General features: G+C 38.6%; 5 protein-coding genes across 5 annotated transcripts; 2 read left to right on the forward strand and 3 right to left on the reverse strand.

The window, feature by feature from the left end:
* Positions 1-2,839: 2,839 nt before the first annotated feature.
* LOC128309404 (zinc finger protein 571-like) lies at positions 2,840-6,479 on the reverse strand. The gene is made up of 3 exons (XM_053045778.1): positions 6,397-6,479; positions 3,929-6,324; positions 2,840-3,513 (listed from the first exon to the last, which is right to left on the reverse strand). Exons 1-3 carry the CDS (start codon positions 6,405-6,407, stop codon positions 3,227-3,229), a joined length of 2,694 nt encoding a protein of 897 aa, XP_052901738.1. The 5' UTR covers positions 6,408-6,479; the 3' UTR covers positions 2,840-3,226.
* A 637-nt stretch (positions 6,480-7,116) lies between these two features.
* On the reverse strand, positions 7,117-9,463 carry LOC128309405 (zinc finger protein 135-like). Its single transcript, XM_053045780.1, has 3 exons — positions 9,387-9,463; positions 9,253-9,320; positions 7,117-9,155 (listed from the first exon to the last, which is right to left on the reverse strand). Exons 2-3 carry the CDS (start codon positions 9,261-9,263, stop codon positions 7,220-7,222), a joined length of 1,947 nt encoding a protein of 648 aa, XP_052901740.1. The 5' UTR covers positions 9,264-9,320; positions 9,387-9,463; the 3' UTR covers positions 7,117-7,219.
* A 333-nt stretch (positions 9,464-9,796) lies between these two features.
* On the forward strand, positions 9,797-11,483 carry LOC128296780 (spindle assembly abnormal protein 6 homolog). Its single transcript, XM_053032264.1, has 3 exons — positions 9,797-10,010; positions 10,097-11,264; positions 11,342-11,483. The coding sequence occupies exons 1-3, from the start codon at positions 9,840-9,842 to the stop codon at positions 11,446-11,448; spliced, it is 1,446 nt and encodes a 481-aa protein (XP_052888224.1). The 5' UTR covers positions 9,797-9,839; the 3' UTR covers positions 11,449-11,483.
* LOC128296781 (coiled-coil domain-containing protein 12) lies at positions 11,345-12,234 on the reverse strand. Its single transcript, XM_053032265.1, has 2 exons — positions 12,014-12,234; positions 11,345-11,930 (listed from the first exon to the last, which is right to left on the reverse strand). Exons 1-2 carry the CDS (start codon positions 12,142-12,144, stop codon positions 11,576-11,578), a joined length of 486 nt encoding a protein of 161 aa, XP_052888225.1. The 5' UTR covers positions 12,145-12,234; the 3' UTR covers positions 11,345-11,575.
* A 145-nt stretch (positions 12,235-12,379) lies between these two features.
* Positions 12,380-13,194, forward strand: LOC128298376 (RING finger protein narya-like). The gene has a single exon (XM_053034129.1). It carries the CDS (start codon positions 12,429-12,431, stop codon positions 12,924-12,926), a length of 498 nt encoding a protein of 165 aa, XP_052890089.1. The 5' UTR covers positions 12,380-12,428; the 3' UTR covers positions 12,927-13,194.
* Positions 13,195-19,164: the final 5,970 nt, after the last annotated feature.

Genomic DNA, 19,164 nt, shown 5'->3' on the forward strand with positions numbered 1-19,164 from the left:
ATTCGACGCACAAGAAACTATACAACGATGGTTCATTCATTACATTATAAGGCATTTTGTTATACATACTAAAATTTAGTATTTCACATTATAGACATTGAATAAATTCAACTATTGCTGAGATATTCCTCAGGCAGCAATATTATGTTTGAAATTAATCGCATAATCTGAACCCCTGTGATTTTATTCGATTTAAAGGTTTCGTTAATTTTATGATACTCTTTGAACATAACTTGAGCGATACCAACAGTCTTCAGTATCGGACATATTTTTTGCCTTTCGGCTGAAGGGACTAAAGGTAAGTTGTTTTGGGGGCGAATTTGTTTAGTTGGACCCAAGAAAAGGTCATCCAAATTGAAGTATTACAAAGGATTAAAAAAGTATTACAAAAACATTGCAAGCTAATTTTAAACCAGGGAGTCGATACTAGGTCAATACTACTATAATGGGGCTTTAAGCTGTCTGAAATCGTCACTCTTTCCAGGACCCGATGGCTCACCACCAACTGTTCTGAAACGTTGCCATGCTACGGCGGCACCCACATGCTCCAAGGTAGCAACATTGGCCCGCTCCTTTTTGTCATCTTTATGGACGACAACACTCAAGCCTTATCTTCCGGCAGCATCCTCTTGTATGCAGATGACGCAAAATTCTATGTATCGATCAGGGAATAAATGACTGCAACTCTCTCCAATGCTGCCTTGATTCGTTCTGTTCTTGGTGTAAGCGCAACGATTTGACAATCTGCATCTCATTCTGTAGGGGTAGGAACCCTCTTTCAGCTTTCTAACATATTGACGGCATTATAGTCAATCGACAAACTTATGCTTAAGATCTGGGTGTACTGCTCAATGCAAACTTGACCTTCAATATGCACACTGACGATGTTATTGCCAGAGGTAATCAACTTCTAGGTCTCATCATTAGGACTACCAAAGAATTTCGAGACCCTGTCTGCAGCAAAATAGTTTACTGCAGCATCGTTCGTTCGCTTTTGGAGTACGCTTATGTACTTTGGAGCCCTTCTATTTTGTCTATTTTCATTTGTATAGATATCTAATATCTATTTTCTAATTTTGTTTTGTAAATTCTGTTAACTAAATGTGCATCTTAATTAGCCCTCGAGGTCCGTTCAAGATTAATAAACACAATTAAATACGATACAATACATTCTAAAGTTAAGCCAAATGAAATAAATCTGTACAGTTCGTTAAATTATTTTACGAGAATGAACAAACGCCATTCTTCAAATTATGTAATTTCAGTTCGTGAAGTCAGTCGAGTTATGCTTTCATTGTAAAATAATTAAACGAACTTTTAAGCAAGTTGAATGGTAATGCAGGTTGAATGGTTTGTGATGCAGTCTGAACGGGTTTACGGAAGGTACTGTAGGTAGAGCGAAATAGAACGGCAGATTGGGCAATCTGCCCGTAGAGTAATGATCATTTAATGAACGACCTGGGCGGTAGGTTGAGTGAACAATATAAACGAGATAAATTATAAGAGGAACATATTTTATAAAAGACAAAAGAACGAAAAATCTGTACCGTTCGTCCAGTTCTTCACAACGCATCAGTTCTCTCAAGCTTTAACAATCTATCAATCCTTTTCTCAATTGATTTGGCTTGTTCTCTTAGGTATGCCTTGGAGCACGCCATTTGAACGTAAGGTGCCTCATTTTTTCACACCATCCGATCATGTTTTACGTATAATGTACACATGCCACCACATATACCAAAGCAATACTAGACCATCATGTTTCCGGATCAATGAATCATAAACGGCGATTTAGTGCCAGGAGTGTGACTACGCATCATTGTCTTCATGGTCTCTGAAAATTTGTCACAAATGGTTCTGACCACATTCAGACTGCTGTCTATCGTTTAGCTTCCGAGCCCGCACTTTAACGGATGCGGCCTACTTTTTAAGCCGAATCAATCAATTCGTTTTAGTTATTTCTGCATCTTGAAGGCCTTTAGACGAATTCTTGCCTGGGCACATACGATGTTGATCTTTAAAGTAGCTACTCTTTGGTCACATCTAGAATAGAACCCCCTGTTTTATTTTTAAAAGTCATCAAGATCTTCCGGTTGGCCGAGTACAGCCGGGATAACGTGAATTTTCACTGTTTGGGGGAGGAAATGTCTTCAAACAAATGTGAATTGTCCATTAGATTAAACCACTAGTTATAAGCAATAGGCCGTATTCCGTTCCCCGTTTCCCCCGGAATAAAAAAAATCTTCCGGTCGAACTTTGGGTCTACATGTCCTGGTTATCGACCACATTTAGACACATCTTCAAAGCTGAAATCGTCGCCAATCTTTCGAATTCTATTCTCTATTTCCGTTTCCGCCAATTGACGCAGCGAGATGATTGAAGTAGAACACTATATGTGCCCGATGGTTTTACGATTTTCGGGAGAAATTCCTTATATTTTGATTGAAAATAGTTCTTTTTTTGTTTTGCTCGAACGGCCTGGCCGTATCGACTTATTTTACCACGTAAAAGTTTCATTATTTTCAATCAAAATATAAGGAATTTCTCCCGAAAATCGTAAAAGCATCGTGCACATATAGTGTTCTACTATGAAAATAGTACCGACGCACAAAATTCTTGTTTCGAATGTAAACAATAATGCACACTAAACATCAGCCTTTTTTCATGCAGCCACATATAGAAATCGTGCTTATACTTTCTGGGCCACCAGAGCAGAAATACAATTTAATTCCTATTGCATTTGAAATATGCAAGGATTAGCCCTATTACGTTCAACCGTGGCCGTTTCGAAAATCGAACTGTTCGACATATATAGTTAAGAAGCGACTTATGCAGCGTAGCTAAAACATCGTTCTCACGGGTACCCTCCAATGTCATATTACAACTGCCAGCCAGTAACAATATCTGTCCGGTAAACTATATCACGCGACTCTCGATGCAACAACATCGATCCAATGTTTCGCATATTTCAATCCAAATATACCATCTCATTAAAAATATTAATGAATTAAACCAAATTAGTCAAAATCATTATCAGCCCAGCTTGAACAATTTTATTGTATTGTATTGTGTTGCTCCTTTTTTATCTAATCTTGGTTTTATTTGTTTCGGTTATGATTACATTCAAGCAGATATTCCAACATCCCCAATGGAATGTGTGATGGCTGATGTAGGTCAATAAAAGTCAATTCACTTAATGCTGATCGTTCTTGCATCAATCGCTAATAACTTATTGTGTACTTTCTATTTTAGTGATAGTATTAGAATATGCCATTGATAATGATAATTCTACTGGTGAATCTTCAGCGTCGGTACGTACACCAGATTGCGATGAAGTTATTATACTGCACAGGTGGTGTGTTTTGTGGCGCTTAAAACTGCTTCCATCCAAAAATCTATCACCACAGTTATCACACGCGAACGGACGCTCCCCTGTGTGAATACGCCTGTGTACTGTTAGCTGACCGCCCTGACTGAACCGTTTGTCGCAGAATTCGCAAACATATTTCTTTTCACCTAAAATAATTAACATATGATTAGTAATATTAACAGTGTAGCAGCTAAGAATAGAATAGAATAGAGCTAAGCGAAAAATGTATAAAACTGAAACATCGAAGAAATAAAGACTATCACTCGAACTTCAAATAAAGTCCACAGTGTCGGAAGGCTCAGCGAGTATTCTCGACTTCAAGTCCCTACCCTAAGTTGCACTGAGTGATCGATTGAGAGGCCTTAATTATCATTAACGAAATATAAGTAGGTCTTTACCTTGGAGGAGTTACTCAACTTCTTTGTGCAACGCTACACATATTAAAAATACTCAATTTTCGTGCCATGACTTGCGTATGGCGCCAACCAATGAATATAGATCGATATTTCTTAATAGACACTTTTCAATACCAACACATTTATAATGTATGTTTGTACTAACCAGTATGAGTTGTTAGATGCTTAGCAAGGTTCGAGCTGGATGTAAATTGTCGGCTGCACACTTTACAGTTGTACGTCTTGTATTTTTTTCCAGTAGGGCCAGCTTCCGGGGGCATTGCTACAGACTGGGCATTCGGTATGAACAATTTACTTTGAGGATTGAAGTGGGATGTATAGTGCCGACGCATTTCCTTCTTATCCACGAATCCCTTCTGGCATAACTGACACGAGAATGGACGTTCGCCTGTATGTATACGACGATGAATCGTCAGGGAACCCTTCTGCGTAAAGGTTTTGCCACACAAATCGCACATGTACGGCACCGGCTGATCGGCATGCATCTTTATGTGGCGCATTAGATTTTTATGGTGCTTGAAGATGCGATTGCAAACATTGCACGTGATTATACCCGGCAGTGTATGGCGAAATTCGTGTTCAACCAACGATTCTGCCTCACGAAAGATTAAATCACAATACCGGCATTTCCTGTCAGACATATCTGGTTCATGTTCAGTTTTCACGTGTTGCAGAGCTATGGAAAGGCTATCGAATGTATGTGCACAGAGTACACAGTAACACGATTGACTGGCTTCCGGCCCGAAGCAACTGAGTTTGTGCTCCTTTAGCACCTGACGAATCCGAAAACACTTTCCGCAAACCTCACAAATAAACGGTTTCTCTCCTGAATGTGTTCGACGGTGATCGATCAATTTGCTTGTTTCCTTGAATTGTTTACCGCAAACATCACAACTGTAAGGACTATTTTGATCGTGATTTCGTTTCTCGTGCATAACCAGCGAGGAAGATTTGCTAAACACTTTGCCACAATATTTGCATTCCAATTTATTTTCCAGCTTGTGAACATTCTGGTGGCGCCGTAGTGTACTTAGCAACGTATACGAACGATCACAGCTCTGACACTGAAATCGTTTTTGTCCATCATTTACTATAACTTTTGTATCATGTATTTCAGATTGGATTTTAGCTTCCTGCAGCTCATCCAAATGTTTCTCTTGCACGTGTTCTCGCTCTTCATGATGCTGACAATCAGCTAACGTTGCGAAACGCTTCTCACAGTAGACACACTTAATGGCCAGCCCGGTAGCATGCTGACGAAGATGTTCCCGTAGGACTCTGGTTGAATTTATCATCTTGTTATCACACTTGCCGCACTGATACGGCAACCAATCTGAGTGCATTCGGACATGTTCGTTAAGATCTTCGCGCGATTTACCGACGAAATCGTTGCAGATGTAACACATCAACTCACGTTTCAAGTACTCTTCGTCGCTCGATTGTTCTATATGTTGTTTTTTTTCATGCTTTTCTAGATCATACTTTTTCGTAAACTTTTGGGCACAGTAACGGCACACGAAGCGTCTGTTCTTTTCCGCATCGATTTCGTATTGTAATTGATGTACATTACGCATATGTCTACTAACGGCTTGACCACAAGAAAAACGAGCTGGGCAATAGTGGCAGCGTCGCTTTAACGTCATATCATGCTGCTGATGGTGCAAATTTAAACGTTGTAAATTGGTAATCGTTTTCGAAACACATATTTTACAATTGAATGGTATTTCTGTCACGTGTTCTTTTTGAAGATGTTCGTGCAGTTCTGCTCGTATCGTAAATCCTTTTCGACAAATATAGCACTGGATTGTATTTTCCATTTCCATCTCATCGGTTTCGTTACATATTCCATCCCTTTGATACATATGACTTTTCCGCCGCTTGCTGGTAGAAGAAACGAACCAGTCCTCTAACAGTTCTGCTGGTTTGTTGCGAGGTCTACCAACCTTTCGACGTTTTGACTGTTGGTCATCTTTAGGGCAACGTGCCTTTGGAGCCAACTTGCTATCACCACTACCATCAATGTCTTCTGTACTCAACGTATCTTGGACAGCACTTGTGTGAAAATCTCCATTTTCCGGAAGATTGGCAGATCTTTGTTTTGAACGTTGGACTGCTTCGCTCGACGCTCTGTTGACATTTTCTGAGCAATCTGTTTCATGTATCACTTTACTAATATCATTTTTCTGACGAGATACAACTTTTACAGTGGGTATAGTTTCCTCTATGCACCATTCCTCGCTCTTTTCCCTCGTGTGTTCTATCTCATCAGCGCACTCTTGTGATGTATGATCTTCAGTACAATCAATGATACTTTTTTCTTCACAATACCCTTCAGCCGGGTAGGTTTCAGATGATTCCTCGCTAGGATAATGTTCACTCTCCGGTTCACTCTTAATTTCCACATCTTCGTTTACAAAAGCCTGCGAAAGAAATTCTGAATTTGCTTCAGAATCTAGCGGGTTAAAGATCGATCCCTCTGTATCATCTTCCTGTTTTACAATGTAGATCTCTTCCACCTCATTGTTTGAAGGAATAATATGACTGAAATAAAATATAAAATAATGGTAATCATTATTTAGAATTTAATATTTCGACCAAGAAAACAAATCCTACCGAAGCAGCATTTTTCTCTATTTTGACTTTACTGCGACCACACAACTCCTTATGAAAACACACACAACCAACGCTGAAGGCCCTACATGAATGAAGCACAAATGGTCTCGTACTCAAGATTTATACAATCTTTTCCCGAATTACGGAACACTCGAGTTACGTAGATCACAAAATTTTGACAATTTGTATACAGGCAGTTTCCTAGAAACGCGTTTACTTTTATACGCGGATGCGGAAATATGTGTTTTTTTTGGAAATTTGGAAAAAGGTGGAAAATTGGTCGAATATGCGATCCTTTCTCATATAAAACATTTATATTTTATTTGATTTTAATATATTCTTTCTAAAAGTCGGCTGATTCGCTGAACAAATTAAGTGCAACATGGAAGTCGACCCTGTAGTTTTTAAGAAAAAAATAAATTGCTCCAGGATTTCAAGGGGGTTTTTGGCCGGGTAAAGGCGGTCCGCTATAATCGCGTATTTCGGGAACTGGCTGTATTTGATTCTTTGCTCACCGAAGTTTGTCGACCACTGGTGTAGGCTCTCCACTGTGAAACGAATCTGTATTTTTTATCCCTCTGCAACGCATCTCGAATCGTGTAATGCTTGGCGCGATACGCATAAAACTATGATAGTGAATTTGTTTAACTTAATGCTAAAATATAATTCTATAATAAGAAGAATAAATATTTCTATTTGAAGACTTCATCTTTTGTTTTGCTGTTTTATTCGCTTCAGTATAATTTTACATCTCAATTTACTATTGTATCCACTTTTACAGTCTTTCGCGATCGAATGTCTCATAATGTTTAATTCGATTTTTTCAAATGTTGCGATAGGAAACATTTATTTCCCCATTTGCTGCATCGCTAGGATTTGGAAACGATACAAACAATTTGCTACCCTTCTTGTAATGTAACCGCTTATGACGGTTCTTGGTAGAACTGTATTGAAAACATTTTCCACAAATTTCACACTTATATGGTTTCTCTCCTGTATGCATCCGTCTGTGGACCGTCATCGTGCTTTGCTGTGAAAATGATTTCCCGCACATATCGCATTTGTACGGTATAACATTCATGGTGTGAAGTCGTTGATGACGCCTCAGGTTAGACCGCTGTTTAAAGATTCTTCCGCATTCCTTACACTCAATTACGCCAGGTTGTCCATGTTGGGTTTCGTGTTCCAATAAGGCCTTATCAGATTTTAGTTTCTTATCACAATAACTACATTTGCTGTCTGTAAACATGTACTGCGAATGCAATTCCAAGACATGTTTTGTGAGCAAATGTTCGCTAGGAAACACACGTAGACAATGTTCACATCTAGCATCCTGAGCAGGAGGAATCTGTTTGATGGCGCACTTTACGGTATGTTCTTTAAGAAGCGATTTTAAACGAAACTGCTTCATGCAATGGTCACACTGGAAAGGTTTTTCGCCTGTGTGTATACGTCTATGTACAATCAAATGAATTGTTTCTTTGAAACCTTTACCGCAGTCACCACATTTGTACGGAATATTGTCCAAATGGGAACGTTCGTGCTGTGAGAGACAGGACTTTTTTTTGAACATTTTGCCACAAATTTTACATAGGAACTGTCTATTTTCGGTATGAATGTTTTCATGTCTACGTAAAGTGCTCAAAAGTGAATATGACTTATTACAGAAGGAACACTCGTAGCGCAATATTTCATTGGTGTGATTATCGTTTATCGACCTCTCACATCCTTTCGAAGTTTCATTTTCTTTATCGTTTTTATCTAAATTGTGCCCGTCACCTGATGAACCTCCATGGTTATGTCTTTCGTGTGTTTCACATTCCTTAATTGAAATAAAGGTCTCGGCACAATACATACATTTAACGGGTTTCTTCTCTAAATGCAAGGCAACATGCTTGTTCAACAAGCGCACGGAAAAAATGGTCACGTTCGAAGTTACGCATCGATCACACCGATAAGGTAATCGATCAACATGTACATGCAGGTGCTCGTAAAGAGTTTGCTTGGAAGTGAACTGCTTTCGGCACAAATAACAATGATACAAAAAGTCGAAAATATCCACCTCTCCGGACAGAGTCAGCATTTTCTCGTGGTTGCGCTCGTGTCGGCCAAAGTTCCATTTTGCTACAAACCGTTTCCCACAATATCGACAGGTGTATCTCCCTACACTGCTTCCATTACGCACTGTATTTTGATGGAATCTACGTTGGTGTGCTGAACGACGCATTGCACTATCAAATCTAGCTTCGCAATAACTACATTTGTGCATTTTGTTACGATCATGCTGGGAAAAATGATTGTTCAGCTGTAAAACGCTTCTTATTTCGCTAGAAGCACATGATTTGCACTTGAATGGCAACATGTGATGATGATTCAATTCTAGATGTTGTTTTAACATAACGCTTGTTTTAAATGTCACAAAACACAGCTGGCAAATGTGATTATCAGGTCCGGACTGAGATTGGGCAGATGCTGCGTGTTGTCTATTATTGCTTAATTTTACAATTGACACCGGGTGAATGTCTGAAGCTCTTGCATCTATGGTGAAATATTCTTGACGTGGTTTAGTGTCGGTCGGTTCTGTTTTCCTGTTACCGATGATTGTATTCTCGATGCGTGAAGCAACGCCCTGTTCAGCAGTATCATGTGTATCATTACAAGTTGCACTCCCGTTATCGGTCGTTTCGTTTACAAAACTCGAACAATCCGACTGCACAATGTAAATTTCTTCCACAGCATTACTGCCAGTTACAAATTGCCTGTAATGTTATCAAAATAGGATCCTGATTTTATTTCTCCATATTCTAAATACAAAACCAATCGGCACAATAGGCTTGTTCCATGTTCCGTACTTACCGAACAATCATTGTCTATTGCTCTTTTTTGCACGCCTGCAACTGCCGTGCATAAATCGGGTGATTTTGCTATAAAAGTATGCTTGCGAACATTAGGAGCCTGAAATATTTACTGCAAAAACGGTGATAACCTACTCCAACAGTAATTAGAAGATTCTACATGCTAAAACTTTGATTAATTGTTGTATTTTTCTTGTTGTTCATTTCAATTGTCATTTTGAGTTCTTGTTTTACCAATGCGACGACCAACATATATATAAGCGAGATGCACCTAAATGGGATACTTTTTTGATGAAGCCCATGCAAGATCCAGACTCGCATTTCAGATTCGAATAGAATACAGTCTAAATGAAATTTAGTTTGGTGTATAATAACATAATTTTAAAATATTACTACACTCTTTACTGTGGGAAAATTATATATTTCTTTTTTTTTTCTTTTGTCACCCTGTGACTGGTTGCCATGATCGACTCCGACTTCTGTACACCTTGGAGAACATTTATGAAATCGAAAATGTCAAACAGTTATTTGGAACGTAAACAAAAAGAACGCCATCGTTTGATCAGTTGCAAATATTTCGCTTACAAAATGCATAAATCATCCCATTTCGATAACAAATTCATCGATAACCATCTGAGACGATGTGCTAAAGTGCTATTTTCCGCTGTGCCTTTGCGGGTAAACATCGAGAGTGTTGGAATACGTAAACCGCAAATGTTTTACACCATCGTTGAGCAGATAGATCTTCAAAATCTCATAGTATGTTTCAATTTACTTTCGTTGTGTTTACAGCAATTAAGTGTAGTAAATAACATTTACGTAATTATGTGTTACTATTCTTCCAGCAAATAAGAATGACACAAGTAAACGATCATTCCAGAATGTTCCTTAGCACCATTGACAACGCAGCATACGAACAGATAAGAACCGAACAATCCTTACATGTTACATTCCAAGGGTTTGTCGATCATCTAATTAAAATTCTTGACAGTTGCAAACGGGAAGAATTACATCTAGCTCTGGTTACGGAAAACAATTGCCATATGCTGCAAATCTTTGAAAAGAGCTCATTCAAGAATTTAACACACTTGTTACTTGCAATGGAAAACGCACCAACCGAAACTGTTCTTTTTCATATAAACCAATCACTTCAAATGCTTCAAGAACGGACCTCTGCTTATTCATCCCAAGTGCAGAAGTACCAAATCGAGATGAGTTCAAAAGATGATGCTATCGGGAAACTGCAAGAAGAAATTATATCCTTAAATGGGAAACTAAGGGAACAAGAAAACATGGTATTCAACAGAAACACTGAAGAAGTAAATCGTCTGCATCAAACGATTAAGCATTTAAATGAAAACAAAGATGCGGAAGAAAAGCGATTGAAATCTATACTTCACAGCATGCAAGAGAAAATTGACCAATTAACGCAGGAAACTTATGACCGCACAGAACGTATGGTGCAGGAAACAAAACGTTTTGAAATCATTCGAGAAGATAATATAAAGCTTCGTAGTCAAAATGCGCAAATCAAGGAAGAGTTGGAACGGTTACAGGCTAACGTTTCATCACAGCAGAGCCGAGAATCTAGATCAGAGATCACAGTTGCAGAATTAAAGCGTCAACTGGCGGAATTGCTTAACAAACAGAAGATAGCCCAAAAGCAAAGGTCCGAATTGGAAGCTGAATTAGAAGCGGAGAAAAATATATGCCACACTAAAAAGCATGCATTGCAGCTGACCACCGACGAACTAGCAAATGCCTCTTCGGTTATCAATAACCTCAACAAGGAAAACGTTAAATTGCAAAGCAAAATCGACCTACGTACCGAAATAGCGATGCGCCAGGAGAAAATGTTGCTCGAGAAAGAAAAACAAATAATGGAGCTAAACAGTACAGTAGCAGCGATACAGCAGGAACACGAAAAAAATAAATCTTGTAATGAAGAGTATGCAGAAACGATCAGACGCATCAAAGAAACAACGGATTTAATAGAGGGAAAATACCGAAAAAGTAAGTATTTGCCTGGTACTAAACAAAACAAATTTGGAAACGGTATGTAATGCGATGTACTTTATATTCTGTTACAGAAATTAACGATTTGATACTGCGAATCACAAACAGTCAGCCTGTTGAAGCAACATCCGTATTAAGTTGTCATGGAAGAAACTTACGACCTCACAATAGAATAGAATAAACTATCATTCTTCGTACTGAATGCTTACCAATTGTTCGTTGAAAAAAATCTCAATATCGAATTCTGATGAGGAATTACCTAATATACAATGATGATGACTGAATTATGGAAAAGCTGATTTTTTTTATTAATCATTTGGATTATACGTTGCTTGTGTTACAGATGCAGCAGACGCTGCAATATTTACTGCTTGAAGTATGTCCTGCTCTTGACCGGCCTTTAGCCGCTCACGTATCAGTTCCGCGATAGCTTTTTGCGTTCTACGTTCTAATTTTTCCAACTTTTTAGAAACATCTCTTTTGAGATCCCAGTCAGGTTTCCGAGGGGCAAGATTAACAATATCGATCTCTTCAATAACGATCGGAGTTTTCATCATTTCAAGATGTGTACCAACCTCCTTTTCGACAACCCCGGCGTGATCGTCCATTGGCATCAGTTCTTGAAGTTCTTCAGTTTCTGGCTTGTAATTTCGAAACACAGGTCTGCAAAGAATTTGAATGAAACACATTGTATGAATAAATACGCTTTCTAGAATAACTCGGTGATCAATTGGGAAACTACTCACTTAGGTACGGTTGTACCTTCTTCGTTGATGCTGTTGTAATATTCCTCATGTGTTCGCTTTCCTCGTAGTTCTCGCAAACGATTTTTACGCTTGAGAGCTTCCTCTTCCAATTTTCCTGTCGCTTCTGCCATTTGAAGATCTATTACAGCAATCGCTTAATTACAAACGAAATGCTTTGTGCACGGACAAATGCACAGACAAAAATTATGCTTTCGTGTTGTGATGTTATAACAACAAATGAATTGACATTTGATGTCATGTTGAAAGCGGTAGTGGGCTTGCTTCACGCACTCAGTATGTCATGAAACTGAACAGTCGTCTTTGTCATATTTCGTAACTCAACTGTTCAACAGCAAAGCAGTTGTGCCGAAACCAGTCTTCGTGCTATTAAATTAACGTGAATAGGAGCTACAAGATGTTTGTGTTTTGTGAACTGTGTCACGAACAGCGAACAACGGGCGAGCTAGAATTCTACATAACAACTTGTAGCCACATATTCTGTCGAAAATGTTCATCAATCGCGAAGGAGTGCCCGGTTTGTGCGAAACTGTGCAGAATTATGCTAATGAATAAGGACTTGCCATTGAAAGTGAAGGAGTGCTTCATGAACCAGGAAGACCAACTGGGTAAAATAGGGAAAATCTATCAATTCCAAAATAGCAAAATGGATCACTTTATAGAAGCGAACTGGAGTGTATTCAAGGAGTACGAAACTAGAAAACAACGCTTTCAGAAGTTGGAGAAAATGTATGAAGCATACAAAAAAGGAATCGATGAGGAACAAAATCTTATCATTCAGTTGCAACAAAAGCAAAAGGAAGACGTAAAACACGGTAACGAAGCAAACTTTGAAGATAACGCTAAAGAAGATTTCTTTCAAAATGCGACTACTAGCCGTGCACCACGATTCTAGTTCTGAAACGTTGTTGGACAAATCCTTTGATATTGTTAAACTTAGTAAACATTAAAAGCCAAAGTTACAAACAAAACATTGCGTTGCATACGATTGAAAGCATTTTTTTAATAAGATTTTGTCCATTCCATCCGGTATTGAAGTTTAGTGTAGCAAGTGATACGAAAGAAGGAGTAAGAGAGAGAGCCTAGTAAAAAAAACCTTGGTATAGCTTCACTGTATTACACAGTCCAGGTGAATATTAGCGTGGATTCCGACAGAAAATTCATAAAGCCATCGTGTAATACGTGTTTCATAATTGCGTTTTGATCCACATTTGTTGCAAGTCTCACTAATTGATGTTTCGCTCCTACACGGCTCCTCTGGTCACTACAGAACTTATTTGGTTTCCTCGTCACTCAATGAAATTTCGAATCATTATTATGCAGCAGCTCTTAAACAAGGTCCTAGCTGTATATATGAAGAGCGCTTGTGGTCAAGCAAGTGGTTAACATTACCCATATTTTATGACTGCTCCTACCTACGATTACCTTTACATGGCGCTGTAATCGATACCCGTATGAGCAAAGCATTTCGTAAAAGTATAGAGTTGTTCCTCGGGTAAATCTGCCATTTTCGCAAGTATTGGAAGAGTTTGCTCATTCATCGCTACAATGAGCAACATTACAATGTTGACAGTTTCAACGATTTTTTTTCAGCTTGGGACGCCATCGTAATATTTGGAATCATTGGCGAATCTCTTTATTCACGATTTCTGTCTAGATATTTACGATGATAAAAGTCTACAACAAAGGTCGTAATGCGATGAAGTCAAAATCACGAATAATAGATTTTGCGCCTTCTATGCGTGTGCGAAAACGCTTCACATTGTTTTGATCCAGCCAAGCTTATACAGATTATTTGATTTTCTAAAAGATCCGCAGGAATATTCCTTTTCTTTTCTCTTAAAAGTTCATTGTACTCTCTTGAGCGACTTTCCAGCTGTGCGACTAATCCCCCGTACGCAGGGCTGACTATCCAGGCACGGGTTAATAAAGTCACAGAAAACCAGGAACGGCAGGAATGGCTCTCGAGGTTGGTGTACCGATAAAGAAAAATAAGTTTTTATACACAAAAACTTGTCCTAGCATTTGGGGTTTAAATGCCAAAAGTTATGCACACTCGCCCGGCTGTACGGGACACAATTATTATTATTATATTTGGATTTGTGTTGTTTGCTCAATGGGCTATAACATATATAGCAATTAACTAACTAATAAATACATAAAAAAATCGAAGTTCGCAATATAGTGACTCGCTCATTCTGTATTTCAAATCGAGAGAATCAATCGATCGACGCTCGACAGGATCCGACTCTTGCAGAAACAGGAGCTGCAACCTTCTGGGGACGGCAACGTTTGCATTGCGGCATGGTTCCGATTCAGGGTTACTGAAAGCTACTTTCTGAAATTGTCGATGTCGAACTATAAGTTGTCGCTGCGGATCAGCTTCTTGATCTCAAAGTTGGGGCACGTATGATTGGGGTTCCGTTTGGAAGGATACATATCCAGTGGTAACTGGTGTTGGTGTTGATGCAGCCGGTACCGATATTGCACTCAAAGATGATAAGTAAGCCCTGGCAGTCGTCTGGCGCCTACCACAGGAACTCTGAAAGACTGGTCGACCGAAGCAGGGACCTGATCGAATGATGCTGATGCTGTGAGACGCTTCTTGGCACTATAAACTGATTGTCGTTTTCGAGCAAGGCTTGCCTTCCTCTAGTTATATGTTTCTTCTTGTGGAGGGTATCTTGCAGCGTTACCAATTTCCATATTTTCCATATTTTATGATGCAATACCTGACGCGAATTCAACCGGAATGCTTCTATTATTCGCATTGCTGGTACTCATTATAATCTCTCGTTCGCTGAACGTGTTAAGACTTCTTAATGAAGCAATAAATCTAGCAATCTAGCTAGTTGTTCCGTGTCGGTGTTTGTTGTGGCAGTAACGCTCTTGGGGCTTTTCCTCACTTTCCCTTCCCATTTCTCCATAATTCTGGCTTCGGACAACCCAAGATTGGCACGCAATTTCCTCAACGCAGGTGCATGAAGATCCTTTGTTAATATATCCGTTTCTTGCTTTTCTGTTGGTACAGGAACTATTCCAATGCTACCCTTTTCTACCAGTTCTCGGACATAAAAATATTTCACTCACTGAACTCATGTAATTTTATAATAATCTTGATAGACGATTTATTATCTTCATGAAGCTTCCTTTGACCGATGTTTTAAACGCACGCACCCATACTGCCAATAATTTGAGCTGGTAGCACTGCTGCCAGTCACATGACGTCAAATTGAACCAAATAGTTTCGGTAAAAACCACAATTTTAATATTGATCAAAATTTTGTTTTTACTATTTGGTTCATTTGGTTTTTGGTTTGGAAATTTGGTACAACATTTTTATCACATTCGTCGGTTTTGAACGAACGCTGTACAAACTCGTCCATAATTGGTACAGTTAAACCCGTATTACCCGGTTACCCGTAGACGTAATCCGTCGTATTACACGATGGAATTTTGGCTAATTATTTTATATCAAATAGCGCTTGAAAGATTTTAGTCAACCCGTAAAAAGACATTCGACGTGAAAAATTCTTTTTTACCACCTGACTAATGACAGAAAATACTGTCGTTCTAGCTTCACTGCATCACACGATCCTGGTGGATCTTAGCGTCAAAGTTTGGATTTTGACAGAAAATAGCCAGCCAGAAACAGTGGCGGATTTACACGTCCCGGGGCCCTAAGCGGTAAAAAATGGGGCTCCCATAAAATTACAATTTATTTTCAATTCGTACTTTTTTCTTTATAGATTCAAATTTATAATTGAAGCAATACGGCCGGTAAAATCGCATTAAAAATCCTATTTTATTTGTTTTAATAATACGCTCAGGCCATTCTTCAGTAATTAGTAAACCATTTATCACTTAAGTATTAATAAAGGTTACAAAAATATCGATTAGGCAATTAGGTTATAACCACTTTAAATATTTTGCTAACCCTGGATTCTCTAATGCTGGGTTTTAGTTGAAAAAAAAAAATATATAAAAAGTGAAAAACTACAACCATTGGACAGGAGAGAAAATGTGTTCAAAGTACTTTTACACCTTCAATAATATTTTCAATTTGTCAAATTGTTAAATAAGTAAAAACAAATACATACCAACAATCTTATGATTTACTTCACATTACATTCTATACTTATGAAATAAATAATTCTATAAAAAAACACTTAAACCGAATAATTAAACATTATTATGAAAAATAACACAGAAATGAGTATTGTGAGGATCTTTTATTGAAATTAAGTGTAAAACGTGCGCTAGGAAGGCTTAGCTAGGAGCTTGTTTGAAGCTCGATGCTCCTTACTTGCTAGGGGGCCCTTGCTAGCTCGGGGCCCCTCGCGGCCGCTCAGTACGCGTACCGTTAAACCCGCTGCTGGCCAGAAACCATCGTGTAATACAGGTTTTATTGGCCCAAGCTGTCAAATTTCATGCATTCCGCCAGCAATATCCGCCAGTTGGGCCAAGGCCTTCGGAAACCGTTCGGATATTGTCAACTGGGTACTGCTGAAAATTGACGCTACTTGGGTATCAGTACAGGCAGTTCCCGAGATACGTTATAACCGCTGTAACGCGCCGTACAGGCAGTCCCCGAGATACGCTATAATAGCGGACCGCTATAACCCGGGAAAAATCCACGTAAAGGAGCGTCCAGACTGTAGACCATAACAGTTATACGTAACAAAATTTTGTTATGTTATACTTGTTACGCGTAACAAAAACAGAATGGCCAAATGTCGAATCCGTACCGTAACATATGCTCGAATTTAGCAAATTCGAGTTGTTTTGCACCGGAAACAATTTTTAAACATTGGCGGTTGATCTAAGCACGGAATTAAACTTTTTCCCATGGTCTTTGTGCGAAAATAATGTATTTCAGCAATAAAATAGATTCTTGTTACGCTACGCGGGGGAAATTGCGTCCACACTTGTTACGGTCCGTTCAGTGTTACCAAATCATCCTAAAACGCAATTTTATGTCAATTTGGTTGCCAGAAACGCCGATTTTCTGCTCGAAAACCATTCGAGCGTATGTTAAGGAGCGTCCAGACTGTAAGCGTAACATACGCTCGAATGGTTTTCGAGCAGAAAATCGGCGTTTCTGGCAACCAAATTGACATAAAATTGCGTTTTAGGATGATTTGGCAACACTGAACGGACCGTAACAAGTGTGGACGCAAAATCCCCCGCGTAGCGTAACAAGAATCTATTTTATTGCTGAAATACATTATTTTCGCACAAAGACCATGGGAAAAAGTTTAATTCCGTGCTTAGATCAACCGCCAATGTTTAAAAATTGTTTCCGGTGCAAAACAACTCGAATTTGCTAAATTCGAGCATATGTTACGGTACGGATTCGACATTTGGCCATTCTGTTTTTGTTACGCGTAACAAGTATAACATAACAAAATTTTGTTACGTATAACTGTTATGGTCTACAGTCTGGACGCTCCTTTACGCTTACAGTCTGGACGCTCCTTAACTCGAATTTATTCCTTCGAATCCTTCGCTGCACTTAATTTATTGATCATATATATCAGGCGATTTTTAGACAAATCACATGAAATTGAGTTAGAAAGAAATGTTTTGTTTAACAAAAACCAATTTTTCGATCAAGTTTTTACCTTTTTTGTTTAGATTTTGTGCTATAAACTAGCTCATCTGCCAAATTTCCAAAAACCGCGTATCTCCGCGAACCGCGAATTCGCGTATAAGAGGAATCGCCGATTTTCGCGCAAGTCGAATCCTGGTGCAATTTTGTTAATACTTTAAAGTGACATAATCGCCTTCCTTCTCTGCACTTAATTTACTTGGCAAATCAAGCGACTTTTAGACAGCATACATTAAAATCAAATAAAACAAACGTTTTATATGACAGAGGAAGGTATTTTCGAGCAATATTTCTCTTTTTTGCTTAAATTTTGTGCTATCAGCTGTCAATTACCCAAATCCGCACATAAGAGGTACCGCGTATATCGAGGACTGCCTGTATTTGTAAATAACAAGACAAATGAATAAATGAACCTGTTGTATTTGAGGTTTAAGCGTATTTTTTTTATGATCTCAGAATTTTAAAATTAATAATCTAAACCTGCTCATTTTTGCACTGAATTGAAGTTGTCAGCCGATGTGCGTACCAAAATGTTGGTCTAACTCTGTGTGATTGGACTGGAATGTGTATGTGCAGGCGTGTTTGAGGTGTAGAAGATAATGAAGAAGAAGAAAAGCAACAAAATACCAGGAGGTTGTGATGCGTGCATTTACATAGCTAATGCGGAGGGTATAGGTCTTCATATCGACACACGCTTTGTAAAATCTTGTTTATCTGCTGGCATAGAAAGTCGTAAATCAAAGTGCATCATGTCAGTAAAAATAAAAATGTGAAGTGGCATTTGTGCAAATGTGAAATACAATCAAAAATGTGATCACAAAAGGTGACAAAGCCAGCAGAAGACGAATAGAATGGGGTTTTCTGTTTTACAAGAGCCGAAAAGAGAGCGTGATCTCTGAGTTAGTGACACCAGTGGGCGTATGTGTGTATATAGCCAGTATGCGATAGCTGGGCGCATGACGGTATGTCAGTGTGCGTAAAGCAAGTGATATCCTAGGAAGGGAATTTTCTCGACCACGAAGGATACGAAAGCATTCTGTACGACGGTGGGTGAAGTCGTTTGGAGTAAATTGTATCATTTTCTGCTTTAAAAGATACCCAAAATGCATAGATAAAATGGGATGGTGTAAAACTTGCGCGGCACAGTGAAATGTAAATTTAAAATGAAGAAACGTGAAGTGCAAATATCGCTCTATCGTTTACATTGATGTGCATTTGTACGATGGAAGTATATATATGAAATGGTGCTGTGACGTAAAATTGTTCTTCGAATGGGTTGCTCTCAGCACTAGAGCACATTCATGCTGTTTTGGTTCAACCCATTTCAGTGAAAGTTGCATAGAAATGGAAGATAATGTGTTAAGAATTGTGTTTTATGCAACCAAAACATACATTACATACAAACATACATACAAAGTAAATACATTATTAGAAGTGAATTAACGCTGAAATTTCGTGTCTCAAGATATTTGCTGTTCAAATACTTATGCAAAAGGCATAATAGTTTTCTTACACGGTTAAA

The sequence above is a fragment of the Anopheles moucheti genome, chromosome 2 (assembly GCF_943734755.1).
Source record: "Anopheles moucheti chromosome 2, idAnoMoucSN_F20_07, whole genome shotgun sequence".
NCBI classification, from domain to species: Eukaryota; Metazoa; Arthropoda; class Insecta; order Diptera; family Culicidae; genus Anopheles; species Anopheles moucheti.

Coding starts and splice junctions, on each gene's coding strand:
- LOC128309404 (XM_053045778.1), bottom strand. Junction 3,514..3,928: donor GCATCTAACAACTCATACTG/GTTAGTACAAAC, acceptor TAATTATTTTAG/GTGAAAAGAAATATGTTTGC.
- LOC128296780 (XM_053032264.1), top strand. CDS start 9,840: ATGCATAAATCATCCCATTTCGATAACAAATTCATCGATAACCATCTG. Junction 10,011..10,096: donor TAGATCTTCAAAATCTCATA/GTATGTTTCAAT, acceptor CTATTCTTCCAG/CAAATAAGAATGACACAAGT. Junction 11,265..11,341: donor AGAGGGAAAATACCGAAAAA/GTAAGTATTTGC, acceptor ATTCTGTTACAG/AAATTAACGATTTGATACTG.
- LOC128296781 (XM_053032265.1), bottom strand. CDS start 12,144: ATGGCAGAAGCGACAGGAAAATTGGAAGAGGAAGCTCTCAAGCGTAAA. Junction 11,931..12,013: donor GAAGGTACAACCGTACCTAA/GTGAGTAGTTTC, acceptor AATTCTTTGCAG/ACCTGTGTTTCGAAATTACA.
- LOC128298376 (XM_053034129.1), top strand. CDS start 12,429: ATGTTTGTGTTTTGTGAACTGTGTCACGAACAGCGAACAACGGGCGAG.